The sequence below is a fragment of the Pteropus alecto genome, unplaced genomic scaffold (genome assembly GCF_000325575.1).
Source record: "Pteropus alecto unplaced genomic scaffold, ASM32557v1 scaffold433, whole genome shotgun sequence".
In the NCBI taxonomy this organism is placed as follows: Eukaryota; Metazoa; Chordata; class Mammalia; order Chiroptera; family Pteropodidae; genus Pteropus; species Pteropus alecto.
In genome coordinates, this window is record NW_006433953.1 from 2,333,700 (window position 1) to 2,354,152 (window position 20,453).

Consider the following 20,453-nt stretch of genomic DNA (forward strand, 5'->3'; position numbering starts at 1 on the left):
GGAGTAGGTGGAGAACTATGAAAGCAGAGGGCAGGAGTAAGAATAAGAGAAAGGAAACCAGGTACCTTCTGTTTCTAAAAGGTATCTTTAAATTCAAAAGGAAAAGTCAGATCACATACTATTAACTGTTAGCTTGGCTTTGACAGAGTAGGATGAACCAAAGTGATTGGAGATGACACACTGATATTTTCCTTCGCTGGTAAATTCCACATTGCGTAGCCGAAGAATGGTGGTGTACTCCATCACTTCACCACCTTGGGCCCGGAGGTGTGCATAATTTTCCATTTCAGCATCATGTAGTAGTTCATTGTCTTTTTTCCAAGCAAACGTCATTGGGGAATCACTGCTGCTAGCAGCCGAGCAGATAAAGCTCAAATTGGAACCTTTTATTGCTGATTGTGTTTCTGGCTGAACCGTGATCTGGGGTTTAGGAAAATCATCTGTTCAAAATGGAGAGGAGGAAACAAAACAATTTTAAAGCTTGAGAGTCCAAATGCTACTCAAATTTGAACAGCAAGAAACTCAAAACAAACAGTGGCTTAGCTTTTATCCTTTGTGTATGTTTCACAGATGGACTAGCAGCCCCAGTGTTGAAATGATAGCCTGGGAGAGTGTTTATAAAGGAATTCATTCACTTCGAATAGAGACTGAGACCTATTTATCAATCATTAACTGAGAGGAGACTGTTCTTTTGGGATACAGTTTATCCCAAACCACTTGTGCTTTTTAAAATAAATACAAGAAAAAAAATTAGTTAAACTTCTGGGCTCACGGACCATCTTTAAATGCTACTATTAGGAACTACAATCTCCCCTATGTTCTTCACATATAAGGAGCAGCAAAATTTAAAAAATCAAACATCGGTAATGATTATCAATATCACTAAAGACAGCAATTAACATCCCATTTACCAAAAACAGAACCTATATTAAGAGCAATAATTTGTATGTAGAGCGGAAAAACATAATGCTGTAGTGAAGGAAAAAGCACCTCCAAAATGCATGGTGAGAGCCTGGCTGCAGTCTGGAGCTTAGAGTGGACAATCAATCAGGCTGCTGTGCTACACTGTCAGAGCTACATTATAATTAGAGCCAAGCAACTCTTTCATTCCAAACATTTATTTTTAGTTCTCTGTTACTTTTTGGAAAAGTTACCTTTTTGAATTTCAGTTTCTCAGAGATGGTCTAAACCCAGAAGGAAACATCTCACATCTATCAAAATGTATTATTTGGGTGCTCTGAAAAATAATGTGAGAGAGACAGAGATAGAGACAGAGACGAGAGAGCGAGGAGGGAAGGGTAGAGAGGGCAGGCGTGCGTATACGTGTGTGCATGTGTGTGACACAGAGAGAATGGGGTGTGGGGATGATGCTCTGATAATTCCAATGCTGCTAATTTCCAATGCCATGCCTGCATGCTGTAATCAAGATAGTTTCTTCTTTTGCATGCCTATTGTAAAATTCTCATGTGGTAAATCAATGTTCAGATTCACAATCGAGGAAACGAAATATTATGTATACTGTACATGTCTCAAAGTAAAAAAGAATTCATATTTTGGGACTAGAAAACTGAAATAAGGACCATGAGAAAGAAATAGCTCAGGCCCTTATAGATGAATGCCAAAAACTGATTTAGATCCAAAAGCTACAACAGACGTTTTATTTCCAGAAATTGTTGGCACTGTTTAATGCTACAACTTAAAAAAATATATTTTTTTCTTGTACGTAAAAACGATTGTAGGCAAAGCAGTTTAAATAAAATTTTAAAGGCCAGTATAAAGTTAGGTTCTGTAATATCTTAATGCACATTTTGATTTCATATCCTATACATGTATTTATTTTTACAAAGGTCTCCATGGCAGTGAAGAGTAAACAGCAGTGTAGTGTAGTAGATAGCAAGCTGTACCAGGGAAATGAAAACTTAAGTTTTTGATCCAGATCTGCTAACTAGCTATGTGAAGTTGGGATACGCATATTTCTAATGCTGAGATGCTTAGATTCGAAAACAAGAGACCTCAAATTTATTTATAATACATTCAAACTTTCTATTACTTGTAATGTTTCACCCACCAACAGTAAAAATTTCAGCAGCCTACAAATCACTAGCCAATAATTTTCTCTTTCTATTCCACGTAAATAACATTTGCACAGGGTCTCTTCACTGAGATCTCGGGAGCCTCTCAATAACCCCAGGAACTGCGAAGAGCAGACAGCAGAGTTCCTATTTCTTAGATGCAGAGACTGAGACTCAGGGAATTTAAGTAGAAGGGTTGGGACTATATTCTTTAATTCTCCCAAAATTCAATGTCATTCTCTTTCCACCAAACTGCCCTAATGCCAAAATAAAAGATGACAAAATTTTAGAAAACTCTTTCTCATCTGTAAAATTAAAATAATAAGCAAACTATAAATCCATTTTCATCAATCTCAGCAGAAATAACAGCTTTATTAAGAGAGCACATCAAAACTACTATTTGGACAAATGGGAGAAAAAAAGAATGAATAAAGGGCAAGGGCAATATACTCACCACACACAAAGCCATCTGGGCTAACGGCAAAAATACTTCTTCCTTTTAGCAGCTGAGGATGGGCACAACTAGCATTTACAAAGCTCTGAAAGTTGTTTTCTGCCACCCACTGTGGGAGCCATTTTAGTTGGCAATCACACAAAAGGCTTGATGTATTTAAATGCCTGAGGAGAGTAATTACATTCAATTTGTTTTGTATGAAATGCAGATTTCTACAAGTAAACTAAACTCAAGTAAATATTAACAAAGCAATGAATGTGGAAACCAAATACACACAGCCCATCTAATAAATATCTACAGTTTATCTCAAAATGCAAGAAATGTAACTAACATGATTTTTTGTTGTTGTTCTTACTGACCTACTGAGATAGAAGTGCTCATATATCAAATATACCTTACTACTGAAAACTTGTTACTATGATTAGGTGCTGTACTGTTACTAGCTCCCACAAATTTAAATAGTGAATTCATCATAGAAAGTAAAAGAAATTCTTCAATAAAAAGAACAAATTTTCCTTTCATTGCTTTTTGTTTTCTGGTATAAAAGTTAAGTAATATTTAAAAGTCTAAAGAAGGAAAAGAAAAGCTTACAATTGTTGAAGTTTCTTCATTTGTGAAAATGCATTGCCTTGTAATGACATGATTGCGTTGTCACTCAGGTCTCTGAAAACAAAAATGTTAGAACGAGCTTTGGTCACTTCATGCCTTCAGGCAAAGTTTGGGCCCGCAGTGTCCACTTTACCAAATACCCTATGTACAGAAAGGTATATATGGGGCAACCCCAAATGAACCTATTAGGAAGCCTGGATTGAAGAAAAAGGATATTTATATGAGAGGCTAGTTGTGTTTCAGTGAAATTCACTTTATATCACCATGTACAGGTTGACTCATAAGGGCCTAAGCTGTTTTATTCTACTGAATTTCTCATTATTTAAGTTAACCATTATTAACTCTAAATACACAAATAAAATACCTCATAATTATGCTTTTAAAAAACCATCACGTAGAGAATACTTTCTATGATATGGACTGTGTTAAGTGATTAACATATATTATTACATCAATTCCTCACAGCAAACCAAAAGAAGACAGTATTACTACATTGTTCAGCATGAAAGGGGCAGGTAAGATTTGAACCCAATTATTTTCAATTTCAAAACCTATGTGCTTAATCTGTGGCCAATTCTGTCACGCACAACTCACTACCGTAAAGATCATAAAGTGTTTAGATAAGATGTATTTGCTAAAACAAACACTTTAGGCAGGGCATTTATATGATGAGCAAATATTCTGGGCTGATTTTATTTTTAACTAGTACTTCCAAGTAGTTTGAATTAAAGTACTCTCCTCGAGGATTACTACTCTGCCTTTCTTTACAAGGGTCAGCATATACAGAAAGGATTTTGAATGAGACAAGTGGCCACAGAAGACAGAATAGACATACCAAACATGGGCAAGGAAAGAGGCTGGGCGAGTCACCAAGGTTTAGAAAATTGAAGCAGAGGTTAATACTCCACTGATCCATTAATTCTACTTTCCCAGAAATGGAATGGGTCGGATGACAAACCCTTTTGGCTACTTTCCCTCTGAAAATAACTTGTTTCAGTAAGTCCAGCAATACTGGTCTGTCCTTCCAAATCTGCTTTGCAGAATCATTCTACCACAATCTATACTGCTGCACTGTCAGTAAGGCTAGCCAACCGAATCTCCCTCAAACTAATAGGTAAGTCAGAAGATGACAGCAAGGTGGTCCACAGATAACACTTAAATCTTCACTCTCAATACATAGCACAAATGAGGGCACAAACCGAATGTATACTTTAAATTATAATGTCTTTTGTCCAAGTTAATAGATATAAAAACTTCTCATTACAAGCATCCGTGAATTGTCAGAGTGGAAATATTTTATATTATTTTGTACTTTTACTATAAGTGTAAAACATACACCCATGGTTAGAAGCAGCTGGTTGGTTCAGTGCTCATACAGATTTGACACCTATCATGATTGGCTATCTCCTAAGGCCGAAAATATTTTAGTCCCTAAATGTCATTTTAAAAGATTGTGAATGCAAGCGCTCATGTGACACAGGGACACTGTGAAAGCAGGGGCAGCCCTCGTTTGAGTCCCGATTCTGCCAGCTGCTAACTGATGGGGTCAGCAGCAAAAGAGAACACGAAAAAGAACAATAAAGGGGTCAAAACAAGTTGTACATTTTACAATTAAACAACAGCAATAACAAACTAACAGAAATTCTCAAAATAGTGTTAATAACCTCCTCATGTCACTCTTAAGGAATGTCTTATTTGATCTTTAAAATCCAAGTCACCTTCTTAACTGTACGATGGTATCAAGAACCATCAGAACCTTCACTTCTCAACTTAAAATAAAGATAATAACAGCTATTGGATAGTTTTCTTGTGAGGATTCAATGAGACACTGAACATTTAAACACCTGGCATAATGCCTGACATGTTGTAAGTGTACAACAAATGGTAGTTTAAAAATATGTGTGTGTGTATAATCACTATTTGAGAAAAATAAAACAAAACCCAATAATGATACATAGCAATGTCCTTAATGCAAAGGAAACTACGTATCATTACACTTCCAGATAAATATAGATATGGATAAATAGATAGGGAGAGGATGAGCAGATGCATAAATATACTTTATGGTAATAAGAGAATGCCAACAAAATTACAGTCCAATTTGTTTTATCTTTCATGGCACATAAGTAGATAACCATCTTAGACAACCTCCAGGGTAACTAAATTCCAGCTACTCACAGATGTTCTAGTGCATCCAAACCAGTGAAGGCTTTTTTGGTAATAGAGCGAATTCGGTTTCCCTGAAGGATTCTGGGGGGGAAAAAAAAATTACATTGGAACAGTTAATAAAAGCCACTTTGGGGTACAGTTCTCATGAAAAGAATTGCTTTTTATAGCATTTGTGAATACTTCTATTTTCTTCAATTAAACCATATACCCTGTAAAAATGTATCTGTGCCATCTATTTCAGTAATATAGCTCAGTATGGTTTTCACAATTCAGCAGAGAACTCAATCCGGCAAAAATAGGTATTTCGATAAACTACTTCGATGGTTAAATTAAAACAGTGGTTTTCAAAATCTTTTCAGGAATAGGCAGAAACTTTATTTCAGGTAAATTTGCTCAGAATTCTAATAAATAAAGCAGGTAACAGTGGAGACTTTCTTCTGAAGCTTTCTCCATGGATATTTTTTTTCATCATCCACAGAAGTTCAGGGCTACATGGAACTCAATTTGAAGAACACAGGCTTAAAATACAGAATTTGGCCATCTGCAAGGACATTTTATGGCTAAATATAAGCATGTTTTTACCCCACATTGCTCGGGATGTTCTGCAGTATTACCAGCAGATACTAGGTCACTTCATGTAAAAAACTCCTGTGAGTAGAGTGCAACACAGAAAATCTCAAAATGTTGAAGCAACTTTTACACAATGATAATCTCAAGAGTGTTAGCACTCAAAATGATGTATAATTCTTATCTCAGTATTAAGTTACACAAACCAAAGTGTTGAATAAAACCCTTATGCTCAAGGAAGAAAAGTAAATTAATACACATTTCATATAATGGCATCCATTTGAAGCAATGACAAAGGGTAGCAACCAGATTGAGCACCTATTTCTAAACCCTTTGAGATGTCCGCTTGGGGAAATGACTTAATTCAGATGCAATGTTTAGGTCAAAGAGTGAGCCAAATTATGAGGCAAATGGTACTCACAGCCGCCTCAGTTTGTCAAGCCCAGAGAAAGCACCGTTCATGTCCTCAATAGTCCAGGAAATTTCATTGTTCTTCAGATCCCTAATGCAAAAAAGGAATGTTACTCACACTAGTACCATGTACTTAATGAAAAATATAAGCATTCTCTTTAGACGTATACTCAGAAATCTAAGATTGCCACTCAGGTGGCATGTAATTTGTAATAAATTCCTCATACTTCCCCACATCATCTCTACCCCTTTCCAAACAACAGAAAATTCTCTTTCTCTTCAACATAGATCCTCTTAGATCCTGTCCTCCTCTTTCAACAACATTTTAAGTTTTTGCCCAAAATCAGGACAGCTGACTCTAACTCTATTAATTCTTCTATCAAGATGACTAAATTCTGAACGACTTGAATAGTCTGAAAAATACATTAAAACTTTAAAACCACTGTTCCAACCACATAAGCAGGAGTTTGCCAAAGCATACAATATGTATTTCAATTATGTAATGCTTCGAAAAGTGAACAGGGCAAAAGTTTCTGACAGTACAAAAATCAAAAGCCCATTGCACAACATTAAAATTAATGTTTGATTTTTCAAAGGTCAATTAATCCAATTCCCTTTTCTTTCTCTTGGACAGAGATCAAGTCTGGATATAACTGGTATGATAAACAGGCATCTTCCATTGCTGCCCTCTGTATATCTTTTTGCTCTGGGTAATTTTTAATCTGCATTTTATAAAGAGATTTAAAATTGTTTCCCCCTTCAGCAGTTACTAACTTCCTGGAGATCCTGAAAAGGCTAACTATAATCACCAAAACAATCTGATCACTGTCTTTTTTAATCCCTTTAAGAAACATATATGGATGAAATGGACCGATTTTAATCAAACTGATCTGGGAAAGATTAAGACACTACTTCTAAGGCTGTACACATTTCCTTCACAACAAAGGAAATCTGCTTAGAGAAAACTGGGCATATTTAGGGACCAATTAGGTTCATCTACGGAGAGCAAAATGTGTAACTTACAAAGTCTTTAAACTGGAAAGCCCCCGGAAGGCACAATCAGCAATGTAGCTGACTCTGTTGTTCCCCATGTGCAGAGTATTTAGCAAGCTTAGGCCCAGGAAGCTTGAATCATCTAATCTCGATAAGTGATTGAAAGTTAGGTCCCTGTAAAGGAAAAAGGAACAAAAAGCAAATAGCTTCTATTTTCTAATTCAATACAATGATTTAAAAAAACAAAACAAAACAAAAAACAGGTAATATGTATAAGCACAATAATCCTTACTCCAAAACTCTGCCTTCTTAATAATACTCCAGCAAACACTACTTCTAATCCCAGTAATTAAAAAAAAAAAAATTCTCTTTATTTGAAAATAACCATCATTGCTTTAGCCCATGAGCCAGAGACCTGAAATAGAAGAGTTGGCTTTGACTTATCACAACAAAAATATGACGAGGTTGCATGTGAAAAAAGCTGTCACCTTGGAAACTGTTAGGAAAATTTCACAGATCGGTGGTAAGAAGCTCATGCTCTGGCATGATCCCTGCTCTCAAACTTGAGGAGAATAAAAGACAACTCACAGCTCACTGAGTTTCTGGCAGAACTCCCAGGCATCAGGGCTGATCCTGCTGATGGCATTTTGGCTGAGATGAAGTTCCTGCAGCATCAGCAAACCGTAAAGCCAGCCTTTGGTAATCTCTGTTAGGTTGTTATGGTCCAGCTGCCTACATTTACAATAAGAATCAAAAGTGGGATCAAAAGTTCATTATCTAGTCTCTTGAAAGGGGACATATGATGACAACCTATTACATATTCCTATTGTTACTAGATGTTTAGCTTTGGTTATATAAAGACATCTTCAAAAAAATACCATGTGCTTTTAAGTTCTCAGTAACATTACCTGAAACAAAACTAAATTATCAGTAAGATTGTAAATTACGAGATTTTAACAAAGGATGTCAAATAAAAGTTCCTGAATGTTCAGTGATCATATGACCTGAGTAGGAACTGTGATGACCCACACTTACAAGATTTCCATGTTGCTCAGCCCCCAAAATGCTCCATCCATAAGTTTCGTTACTCCATTTCTTTGCATTTTCAGAGACTTCAAAGCACCAAGCCCTTGGAATGTGAGCCCATCTATGTTTCTAATCTTGTTTCGGTTCAGTTCACTGCATTGGATATTATAGTTAAATAATTAGCTTATATGACAAATTCTGGAGGTAGTTAATAAAACGTGAAATTGCTACAACATAGTTAGACTAGCCAGAGTTAAATTACATAGACTGTCTTAAATTTCTAAACATTTTTATGGATAAAAATTTCGATTTACTAGTAGTAAGTGAATTCCCTTCTGAAATGTGGGATGCACTTTTGGAATAATAAAAGACTGCAACTAGACCACGTTTTAATTTTTAAACTTTTGTACACTCAGTATAGCATTTGTTTTTAAATTATCCAGAATGAGAACATTGAATATTACACTAAAATGTGAGGTCTATTCAGAAAAAGGGATGTCAAATTTATCCCATTCAATCTGCTTACAAAAGTTACTCTCTTTCACAATTTATATGTTTAATGCTTTCCCTTTAAGATAGTCATTCTCAACCTTGGTTGTACACTGGAATCACCTGGGGAGTTTTAAAATTACTGAGGCCCGGATCTTACCCACCAGAGGTTCTAATATAATTAGTCTAGGGTGTGGCCTGGGCACTGGGATTTTTAAAAGCTCCCCAAGTGTCTGTAATGCTGTAACATGCAGCCAAGGTCGAAAACCACCATTTTGTAGGAGCCCGTTCAAAGATCATTCAACCACTATTAACGAGACAGTTCTTTACAGCCACTTAAGCTATCAGAGCCTCCTGGAGTTGTCGGTATTATTCTCATAAACCACAGCTGTTGAGAGTCCCCACGATTTCTTCAGTGCCACAATGATGCCTTTGTACAGAGGCTGTTCAATGATTACACTGTTCACTCTTAAGGTAACAATCCAACGTGCCTTGTCAGGCAGCAGTTTGTACTACGTGACTTTTTAGGCTTTTTCTGATTTGGGGATTCTATAAGTCCGGCTCTCAAAAGGGAAGACGGCCACATCCTTGCTTCTAAACTCGTTTTGCTACACTGTGGATTTTAGGGGATAGACACCAAGGGATTAAAGGAGGTGAGGACCCATTATCGCAGAGGGCTTTTTACTTACAGGTGTTGTAGTTGAGGCAATTTAAACATCTTGGGTGGGATAGCTGAAATTCGGTTCCTGTTCAGTTTCAAAACCACGAGTGTGCTGGCCAAATTGTCAAAATACCCAGGTTCCATTGATGTGACCCGGTTGCTATTGATATACCTGTGGAAAGTTTGAAGATGAGCTTCTCTTTCTGGTTCCTTTGGGATAAAGACAAAGTGCATGTACTGTCCGTATATAAAGAATTTCCAGACGACCTAACTACCATTTGTAACAAACTGGACCACCAGGCACTTGAAATAACTGCTCTTTAGGTCCTGGTGGACCAATATCAGCTATGACTCACACCGTGCTAGAGAAAGAATAACTGGAATATCTGAAAGTTATGAAAATTTGTTAGATGCTTATCCACTTTTTATGAAATTCTTTTATTAATGAAATACCAATAGTTTAAATCTGATTGTTTTTTAAAAAGCACTTTGCACCCCATATTTTCTAATAGTCAAAGGATGTCTAATTTTTGTAATTTAAAAGTATAAGAATAAAATGAAGATTGTAGTCATTTGGGCTTCCAGGAAATTATAAATCAATAAGAAAGTTACGTGTTTGAAAGTTACTTAAAATAGGCAGAGTTCATTATATCTTAAAGAAAGTTGACTCTTAAAAAAAAAAAAATTAAAATGATATTTTCACCATAGGTAAAAATTTTGCTAAAGAAAAACTTGACTTACAGATATTTGAGTTGCAGAGGTGGAAGTGCAATTTTAAGATCTGAAATATTATTGCTGCTGAGGTCCAAAGTTTCAAGGGATTGAAACTGTTTCAGCTGTTCAGGTAATATTTCAACAATCCTGTTTCCGGCTCTGGGATTAAAGGATAGCAAAGATAACAGGGTTAATGATACGACAATCTAAAAAGTGAAAAACATTTTCTATTCCAAACTTGTTCTTTGGAAATATGGGAAACTGCTCCAAATGATAATACTTTTAAAAGTTAAATGGCAACCCGTTAATCACTTTAATTTTACATTAAATAGTAAATCATAATATTAGAAGATACAAAAAAACATTCCTATATAAATCTGGGTGTGTTTAACAGATGTGGTTATCTAAATGCAATATACTTAAATTGATTTTTCTTTGTTACTTTCTTAATAGTTCTTCTTCCATATCATTTCTATGAAATAGTACGTGAAGTGACTAGCACTCCAGGCACTGAGGTGTGTTAGTTCCCTCCTCCTCCTCGATTCCTAATCTACTTCTAATTCTTCTCTTGGAAAGTACCCACCTTAGGTGCCAATAAACTTAAATACTTATTAGATTGGGGCCTTTTTAAAGCCATGCTAGAGAGATCTCTTTTTAAGAAATAGCAAATTTCAATGCACGGCCATAGTCTTCAAAACTAGCAGATATGCTTTGGGGTTCTGAATATTATAAAAGTATTACATAAGAGGTCTCTAGTCTAAATAATCCCTGGGAGTAATTACATTTTAAAAATTTGATATTAATAGTCCTGAACACCAGACCATAATGTCCAATATGGTAGCCACACAAGGCTCTTTAAATTTATTTATTTATTTAAGTTTATTTTTATTTTATTTTATTTTTTTAGGTGAGACAACCCTTGGTTGACCTCACAGATTGCAAGGAACTTGTCAGCTTACAATCCCTTATTTTTTTTTAATTTTATTTTTTTATGCTACAGCACCTGTTCTTCCTAAGTGGTCTCCCATCCAAGTACTAACTAGGCCCGATTCTGCTTAGCTTCTGAGATCAGATGAGATCGGGCTCGTTCAGAGTAGCATGAAGAAGACTCTTTAAATTTAATTAAATGTTAAAATTCAGTTCCTTAGTCATGGTAGCCACATTTCAAGCTTAATAGCCACATGGTCCTGGTGGCTGTCAAATGGGTTGGTACAGATACAAACCATTTCTATCATTGTGGAAAGTTCTACTGGTGAGCACTATACTAGACGACTACCAAAAAAAAAAAAAAAAAAAAACACAGTAATGTCACCCAATAAGGCCTTAAGAGATCATCAATACAACAGCTTCCAAGGGAAAAGACAGCATTAAATGACTATCTTGCTAAAAAACGAGAATTAAACTGATGTGCAGGCCATCTTAATTGTCATATTAGATCGGATAACTTTGACTTTTTGGACAATCATTTGGCAGGTGAAATAACATATCAAGGTAGAAAGCTGGGAAGATAACAGTCTTCCTACAAAAAAAGTCTTCTCTTTACAACCAACCCCAGGAACAATGAAACAATCTGAAGGCTCTAAGATGAACTCTGTATGTAAAACAGGTCACATGCTGGCCTTTCTATATATAGTCTAGTTAACCTTCACTTAATGAGAAAATTTAGAAAACATATGTCCTACATGTACCTTCTTACCCAAAACTGTATATCTATGGTGCTCTGAATTTTTTAAGCTCTTTTACATTATTATAACTCACAGGCCTCTCACTATCTCAGAATGTTCCTGAATTAGGTGCAACTTTTATATATTTTCACAAAATCCTGTGCTATGTTCTGACACAGCCCTTACCATGGCAGTCTTCTCTGTCATACTGTGAGCTCCTGCCATGCAGGGATGTCTCTATCCTACTATCTTGAAATGTATATGGAATCTAATCATACTGACTATATATTAGATGTCAAGTACTATCCTAAGCATTTTTCATATATTTCCTATTTCATTGAAATGACATTTCTCTGATATAGATAGTATAGCTAATTTTAAAATTAGGAAACTAGAGCTTTTAATCTCATGAGTCTAAGCACTCCCAAACACCTCACAGAATAAGTCTTTATTGGTCCTAAAGCAATCTCTGAAGGCTTGTTTCACAGAATATAGTTTCAAAGATATTCTGATAATTAAGTTCTTTTGTGAAGATGCAATTCCAGAAAGCTCCACTACTTCCCACCCTTGCAAAAATGCTGTAATGTACTTCGTTTCAAACTAGTGTGGAAAACCACCCTGACTCACTGAGCCATCATCATGCCAACACTAAGGATGCCCCCCCCACCCCATCTGTGTTTGCACCGCTGGTAGAAAAGAAGGACCCCCAGGGGTTTACATGTGTTTGGCATCCACCAGAGTAGAAGACTTCCTGAATATGGGCAAATGTCAGGTGCTTTCTCCACAAGAAAGAATAAGGGGAGAACATGGGTTGTAAATTTTCCATTTAAACAACAAACTAATGATAAACTTCTCAAAATATTGTTTAAAACCTTCATATGTTACTTTTAAGGATTGTGGGGGATTCATCTTTTGATCCAAGTCATTGGAGAATCTAACCCCATTTTTAAAAGTAATCCCATAGAAGGTAACGCGGTGATGCATCTGGTAAGAGCTGAACCCTGTGATAATAGTAAGGGGGTGGGAGGGGAAAAATTAGTAGTCCCATGCACAAGTCACAAATATCAAGCTCCTCGGATCCCTATAAAGTCTCACAGACTTTGTTTAGAGTCAAGTCAGCCATGACCTCTGATTTTGACCATTTCCCACATCTGGATCTGCCTGTGTATAAACTCCTTGATCTAGTTGTGAGGTACAGGGTAATGCAAGTGAGACAATCAGTCAATTTCTAGGTCCCGGAGATGGAATCAGTCCAAGGGACAAGCCACAGGGCCTTAGGGTCAGGGTGTGTGGGTTAAACAAAACCACGCTTTAGTGGGTAAAAATGTTCTTTTAAATACCTAACCCAAATGTTTGCATTACCAGGATGTCCTCCCACAAACAGTGGAGTAACCGTGAAGTGCCCAAAGTGCCCCCCTCTCTCTACCTCTCTCCCTTGTCCCTAGCCTGTACCTCCCATTAAACTCTGCATCTGGTTTTGGCCTCCAGGCTGTCTGGGACTGGTACAGCTACACTCCTATTTAACAACAAAAAGAAAATGCTCAGTTTTAGATTTCTGCAATAAATGGAGCAAATTGTTTTTTTGTGGGAGGGAGTGGGAGACCCACAGGTGTCTATCATGTTGGTCAAATAAGGCTACGAGTTAGATAACAGGCCTTACAATCTCTGGTTTATATATTCGTTTGTTTATAAGGTAATTATGAAGAAGGTATTAAAACTGCCAATTACTTGAGTGACGAATAAAATTTTCCTTGCAGTTAAAGTATGCTTCAGCCAAAGCCAGCAATTTCCTGAACTGCACACCTCCTAAATTGCAGTGTGAAAGTGCTCAGTTATAGACAGAGCGTGTACAGTGCCGTCTTTGTCAGCACTGCTTCCTAGCACAAAAATCTCTTGTAACTGCTAGGATAATAGTCCCTGTATCACAAAATTTTAACTCTGTCCTAATGGAACTGAATTAAATCCAAATACCAGTTTCATATTAGCACTCTGATTTAACTGGCAAATAACCATCAGATATGTATCTTAAAAAAAAAAAAAAAAACAACAACATGAAAGAAGGGTTTAAGAAAGACAACTACATTAAAAAACTAGATTAAAAACTCTTTGATCACCTAAAGCCCTAAAAATAAACACATTTCACATAGAGTATGTCACAAATAGCCACTTCTTGAAGACAAAGATACAATTTGACTCCAGCTTTTTCTTCAAATATGTATAAATGCCAAAATTGATGAACACATTAAAAGCACCAGAGTCAGTATTTTTGGCAGGGAATGTGCAATGCTTTAACAAAAAAATGAAACAAACTGTGTGAATACTTTTTTCTATAACTTAATGTGAAAATGTCATCTTTGCATTGTTCGAAAATCACATTACGGTAGTGTAAAATATCGGAAGGTGTTTCAGCCCTGTGCAAATCCATCTTAAGGACCACAAATATTTTGATCATCTATGTTTGTTGATGGTATAACGTGTTCCATGGTTAAATCATTGCTGAGGTCGAGTACAATCAGTGCCTTGTAGACAAACACAGATCTGGGAGCTTGGTTGGCTGGAATGCAGAGGGTTCCCTCAAGGCTTCTCAGAGGCCCCAGGAAAAACAAGAGACCCAGGTATTTCAGCCTTGCCTTCTCAAGCCCAACAATAATGGCTTTACTTTGTTGCTAAGTTCACCTTTCAGCCTACTTTGCCAAATACCTTTAAAATGAACAATTAATTATGACTTACCATTTTGTATGATACTTGCTCTGAGAGTGCCAAAGATCTAATAATGAAGAAGATGGATATGGTCCCTGACCTCATGGAGCTTAAATTCTAGTGGGGAGAACAGGCAGACAAATGGGAACAGTCACTGGAGTGATAAGTGCTATGATAAGGAAAGAGTACACTGGAGAAGAAATAATAGCCTCCTAAAGAGCGGCTGGGGGTTGGGGGAAGTGTGTGCAGTTAGCAAAACTTCCCATGGCAAGGAGGAAGTGAGCATTCCAAGCAGAGCAAGTGAGAGCAAGGCAAGGCTTCTTCCCTTTGAGAAAAAGAAAGCAAGCTTTGATGGCTGGAGTATAGTTCATGAATGGAGACTGGAGAAATACAAAGTTCAAGAGTGAAGTGCTGGGAGGAGATGAGAATAGTTCAAGTGGTACCCCGTAAGCCATGTTAAGCATTTGGCTTTTATCTCAAGATCAATTAGGGGGAAGAGGATGAAGGATTTCAAATGGTGGGGTGATGATATCAGATACGCAGTTTAGAAAGGTTGCTCTGGCAAGAGTTAGTAGGCTGGGTGAGGGGTAGGCAAGACCAGGTGCAAGAGTACCACCTAGGAGGTGCAGAGGACAGACGACAGCATGCTGGGATAATAGTAACTGTCTGCCTAAATGCCCACTTTGAGGGTGAAGCACGTCTTCCTCTGGTTTCCCAGGGCACAGGCTGTGCTTTTCTCCTCCCCTGACATACAAGCTCAGGTTTCTAGCTCTGTGGTCTCTGGCTACAGGGACCTGATTCAGCCCTACTGGAGTTCCCATTCTCCCCATTATCACTGTTTTGTATTGCTGATATGGAAGGCCTTCTAAAAGCATGGAAAGCAGGCTACAGTCCCTTCGTACTCAGGTGTGAGATGCTACTGACCAGAATAGCCCAATACTGGAATTTTATTGTGCCTGTAATCATTAGGAAAACGGACTAATCTATTATTCTCATATATAAGAAATGTGCTTGTTTGTTCTGATACTCTGAATGCCTGCATTAAATGTAAATCCAGACTAAATTAATAACGGTAAAATATAACTTATGAGATTTAATGACACGGCCACTTGACAATGATTGGTTTTACTTTTTGATTGTGATCTCCAGAAAAAGCATAAGACTCTCAAAAGAACTTCATGCACTCTTAAGTGGCTATAAATGATGTTAGTTTATTTGCAGAGTCTGAAAGGAGTCATAGAGTGAAATATTCTTTGTTGGGGAGAAACCAGAATATCAGGTTTTTTCACACTGGAATTCCTGATGAATAAGAAATATCTGTCAATAGTTTCAACTGTCTTCTAACCTATTGCACGAGGTAACAGGCAGCTTAAGGCTTTGTAGCTGTGATGTGTAAAGATATGCGATCTTGGCTATTCAGAGAAGAGATATGCACGTGGCATTTTCCTCTTAGAGAGGGTGTGTGCAGTGAAATTGAACTTGAAACCATTTTTTTTTTATATGTTGCAATGCCCTCTTTTCTTAGGATGCGTTACTCTAACCACACATCCCTTAAGTCCAATTCAATTATTGCAGCTAACAAATTGCTGAATCCATGGTCATTCCCTACAACCACAGAGCAAGTATATTAGCTGTATTGACTGGGAGAGTTGGCCTGGCCCAAGGAAACACTGATTTCTATATAGAACTTGTAAGCAACCATTTTAGCAACCATTTATAAAGGGACTATAAGTTGTTAAAGAAAACACTATCTTTTGCAAACACATTAAAGGTCACTTATATTTCCAACAATAACCCTCTACCTACCCCCCCCCCCAAAAAAAAAGCTTCCTTGAAAACTATCTTGGCTGGAATACTAACATCCATAATATTAGGCTTCTTTTAACAGAGAGATTTGGCAAGCAAAGCACCTCTCCCATGCAGATAAAAATAAACTGTCTCTGCTCATCTTATTTTTAAAAAGATAATTAAGAAGTTTCATTAAAAGAACACATGTCTAGGCTGGTCCACTGGTACTGTGGCATCAAAGAATAAAGCCAATTGAGGCAACTTTTGCAAGGAGAAAGAGTCTTGATTAAAAATTAATGATACTAAGCATAAAATGAGCCACTATAAGGAGCAAAGAGTCAGTTCTTTAGCTAAAAGCCAGGTCAACATAAAAAATAATTATCTTTTGGATCATAAACATGATAATGGTAGCCACATTTCAATACAGAGGTCCTACAATAACCAGGGCCCTATTTATATGCCAATTGTAACACATGTTAAAAATGAAAAAGGAAATTAGTCAAAAGCCCATTCACACTACATACAAAACAACTCTTTTGAATCCCACAGTGTAAATTCAATTTAATTCTTTATGTAAATAGAAATTTAAGAGCCAGTCCCTCAATTTAAGATGCTAAAGAAGATACTGAACAATTATTTTAATCTAAAATAATTATGTACAAAAATTAACTCTAATTTAGTGAAATTTAAAAATTTTCCCTATCTCTCTTTTGAGGCAGAGGCCTTCCATAGCCATTTTCATATGATAGACCACAGTTATAGTTAAATTGTGAGTTTGAGTCTTCACTATAGCTTGTGATTTACTTTTGAGTGGAGAGAATTTCTAATTCATCTTTGGTTCCTCAGAAATCAGGATTAAACGAATGAGTTCAAGACTCTGAAGTGACCAATCAGGATTAGTCTAGAAACTATAGATCAAACTTTAGATTTACCTAAATGGTGGTTCAAGATGCACATGTACATCATAAAACATTATGACCATTACAGCTGCCAGCCAGAAAAATTAAAATTGATTCTATACACTAACCAATTTGTTAAATGTGGGATCTCTTTTTTAAAATAAAGTAGGATATCTTTGAAGCAATTCAAACTACAGTTCCCTGCAAAATGTTGATTCTACTCCTAGTTCTGTTCTGATTTACTCCATTTTGTGAACCTTAATTTTCTCACCTGTCAAGGGGAGGAAATGGAATGGAATGATCTCTACCAGCTCTAAGAAACTGTGATTCTGGATTTGGATGACAAACACGGCACATGACCAGACTTGCTACAGAGGTTTCACACAATCATCATGTAAAAACCATTGCCTCTTAGAGAACTGGCCTCACGTTGGGGGGATTACACCTCTTTCTTTGTCGGAATTCCACCACCCAGCTACCCAGTTTTCCTCTTCCTTGGTTTATTCCCTTATTTCCCTGGAGCACATCCTCTATTAGCTTTCCAAGAAACCATGAATAGAGGTTCCCCTCACCCTGTTTGGAAATGCCATTCAGGATTGACAGTTTTGGTGTGTAAAGACTTTATATTAGAAATCATTTTCCCTTAGGATCTGAAGACATCATTTTGCCTTATCACAGCACTCACACATATAAGTTTGAGGAGCCAGAAGCTGTTTTGATTCTCTACCCCAGTGCTTCCTCAACTTTGGCAGACATCAGAATAAAGGGACAAAGGCTTCTTGAAGCACAGACTGTTGAACCCCACCTTCAGGATTTCTTTTTTAGTGGGTGGGGCCTGAGAATCTGTATTTATACCAGGTTTCCAAGTGATGCTGATGCTCCTAGGAGCACACCTGGAGAACCACTGACAATCCTTACAGCGGACCTGTTTTGTGCTTTATTTTTCTCTTCTTCTCAGAGCTTCTTTTTACACCTGGTACTCTGAAACTACATAGTAATGTCCCTCCGTGCTGGTACTCAGTAGGGCCTTTCAACCCAGAAATGTGTTTGTCTGGTCTGGGAAATCTTTTTTCTATTTTTGAAAATTTCCTCTATTTCCACAGATGTCCCCTTGTGGAATGCCAATTAAGACAGATGTTAGACCTCCTACTTAATCTTCTTCTTTTCTCAGTTTTCATCTCCTGTTTTCCAACCCTTCGTATTTTAGTCCTTTTTGAGAAACTTTTTCAACTTTCTTCCAACATTTCCATTACCTTTTTGAAGTTTGTTATTATGTTTTTAACATCTACGAGTTCCCCCTTATTTTCTAAATATTCCTTTTTATTTTAACTAGTCTTTTCTTGTTTTATGGATGTAACATTTTTTTTTCTCCAGAGATATTAGATTGTTTTGCGATCCCTCTTCCTTACATTGTCTCTGGTTCCCTTTTCCCGTTTGTTTCAGACTGACTTTATTGATAGAAACTTCTTCAAAAGTCTGGTGGTCACTGGCTATCCATTCATATTTAATAAAAAGCAGCACTAAAAAGCTTATTAGGGCTGTGTGTGGAATGGACCCGTTGACTGGTGAGTCTCACCACAGGTAGCTGAGTAGGGACCTATTTCATGATGGGATCTCCACATCTCATTGTTCAAATCCTCCAATCTCCAGTCTAGCGTTTGGGAGGGCTAACAGGAAAATAAGATGAGAGGAGTGGGTGTCACTCTCAGTACTCAGATTTGACTTAAATCCTTGATTGCAGAATATGCTACCCTCAATTCCAATGCCTTGCCCAGCTTGTGTCCCAAATTCCAGAGATTTTCTGTTTCAACTCTCTAGAGGGTTGACTTCAGTCTTCTGCCTGTGTCCAGGAAGTGATGGTCACTGGGCTTTGAGTTTTAGAGGAGGGACCTGGAGTCTGACTGCTTCTCACAAAAAAAGTTTTAACCAATTTCCAATTTTTAGTCCTACTCTGAACCCTCACATTTACATGTTTTGAATTCCTGAACTATTCTGAGGTTCTGCACCAAAAAAAGAAAAAAAAAATTCCTTCTTTTTGGGATACACTACATTTTTTTTTTTGGTCAGTTACAATTTGTCAGTTTGCATGCAAAATTTTTATGGCATTTTTCATTTGAACTATTTCCTCTCCTATTTTCTCTTTGCTCCTATCAGAGTACAGTCCTTTACTTTCATTTTCAGGGGACTTTAGGAAGGTACAGAGTGAAAAGAATGTATTCGGTCGACCATACCAATAGGAAATCTCCTATAGAAATCCAATCAATGAATAAAAACAGCTTTTCTCTAAAACCCAAAATAAACCGCAAGGCTTTCCCTCAAAAAAGTTACTATATTTTTTTTTACTTGAAAATCGCCCAACTTAGATTTGTTACATATTAACAAAAAATTAGCCTATACAAAGAATTTTTACTTCAGATGATAGTACTGTGGAACCCTAAGAAGATTCATTTGATGTGAATCCTGAGAAGGAATTCATCTGCTGAGATGGCTCAAATTTTATAAATAAGAGTCTAGGGGCCATTTGCTCTTCATGCACTCTGTATACCAGGAAGAACCACAGACTGAACTCTGTTTCCTGCACTACAACACACGTATTTATGACGTCTGAGTCAATAGTAGGAAAAGGGAAGCTCTGGTTTTGTCTTTCTACCAACAGAGAGAGACCGACCTTGTCCAATCAGAACTGCAAATATTTACATAAAATAAACCTACTTGAGAACCTGGGCGGGCATTTTCATTATAAAAGATAGCCTCCTTGTTGTTTTGGTGGAACACAATTTAAGTTGCAACCTGAATCTGTGTCTTCTGGGATGCAGCTCCTTCTTGCTCAAATAAATGTCTTTTATTCTTTATTTACACTCTAAAATTAATCTTGGTTTACAGTATGAACTAGAAAACCTGGCATCGTTATTCTGAACCTTAAATTAATAAACAGTTATCATAAAGACACTTAATTCTGTATGACTACATCATGCTAAATCAATGTTATTTTATTTTCTGATACTGTTCACAGACCTGTGGATTAGGAATATCACAGACACAGAGGGTCTTGGTTTCACCAAGTATTTAACTTGTCCTTGTGTATTAGATATGGGGAAACGCTGTGGTGATGATCACATAGGCAAGTAAGTTCACATCACCCTTGTCTTTATTCATAGATTGGTGTGGACATTTAGGGAAGCTGCTAGTGGCTGCTACTGGATCTGCCTGTGGGCCTGTGTTGTCAATATCTGCGTG

The 20,453-nt window shown here is 37.0% G+C and overlaps 1 protein-coding gene across 1 annotated transcript in view; it reads right to left on the reverse strand.

The window, feature by feature from the left end:
• Positions 1-20,453, reverse strand: part of LRIG3 (leucine rich repeats and immunoglobulin like domains 3) — a 47,341-nt gene that overhangs the window by 8,416 nt on the left and 18,472 nt on the right. Inside the window, exons 4-13 of the mRNA XM_006908978.3 lie at positions 10,193-10,324; positions 9,480-9,623; positions 8,311-8,454; positions 7,864-8,007; positions 7,306-7,449; positions 6,293-6,373; positions 5,314-5,385; positions 3,118-3,189; positions 2,527-2,690; positions 120-440 (exon numbers count right to left, since the gene is read on the reverse strand). Of these exons, the coding sequence (XP_006909040.1) occupies positions 120-440; positions 2,527-2,690; positions 3,118-3,189; positions 5,314-5,385; positions 6,293-6,373; positions 7,306-7,449; positions 7,864-8,007; positions 8,311-8,454; positions 9,480-9,623; positions 10,193-10,324 (1,418 nt within the window). The remainder of the gene's footprint in view (positions 1-119; positions 441-2,526; positions 2,691-3,117; positions 3,190-5,313; positions 5,386-6,292; positions 6,374-7,305; positions 7,450-7,863; positions 8,008-8,310; positions 8,455-9,479; positions 9,624-10,192; positions 10,325-20,453) is intronic.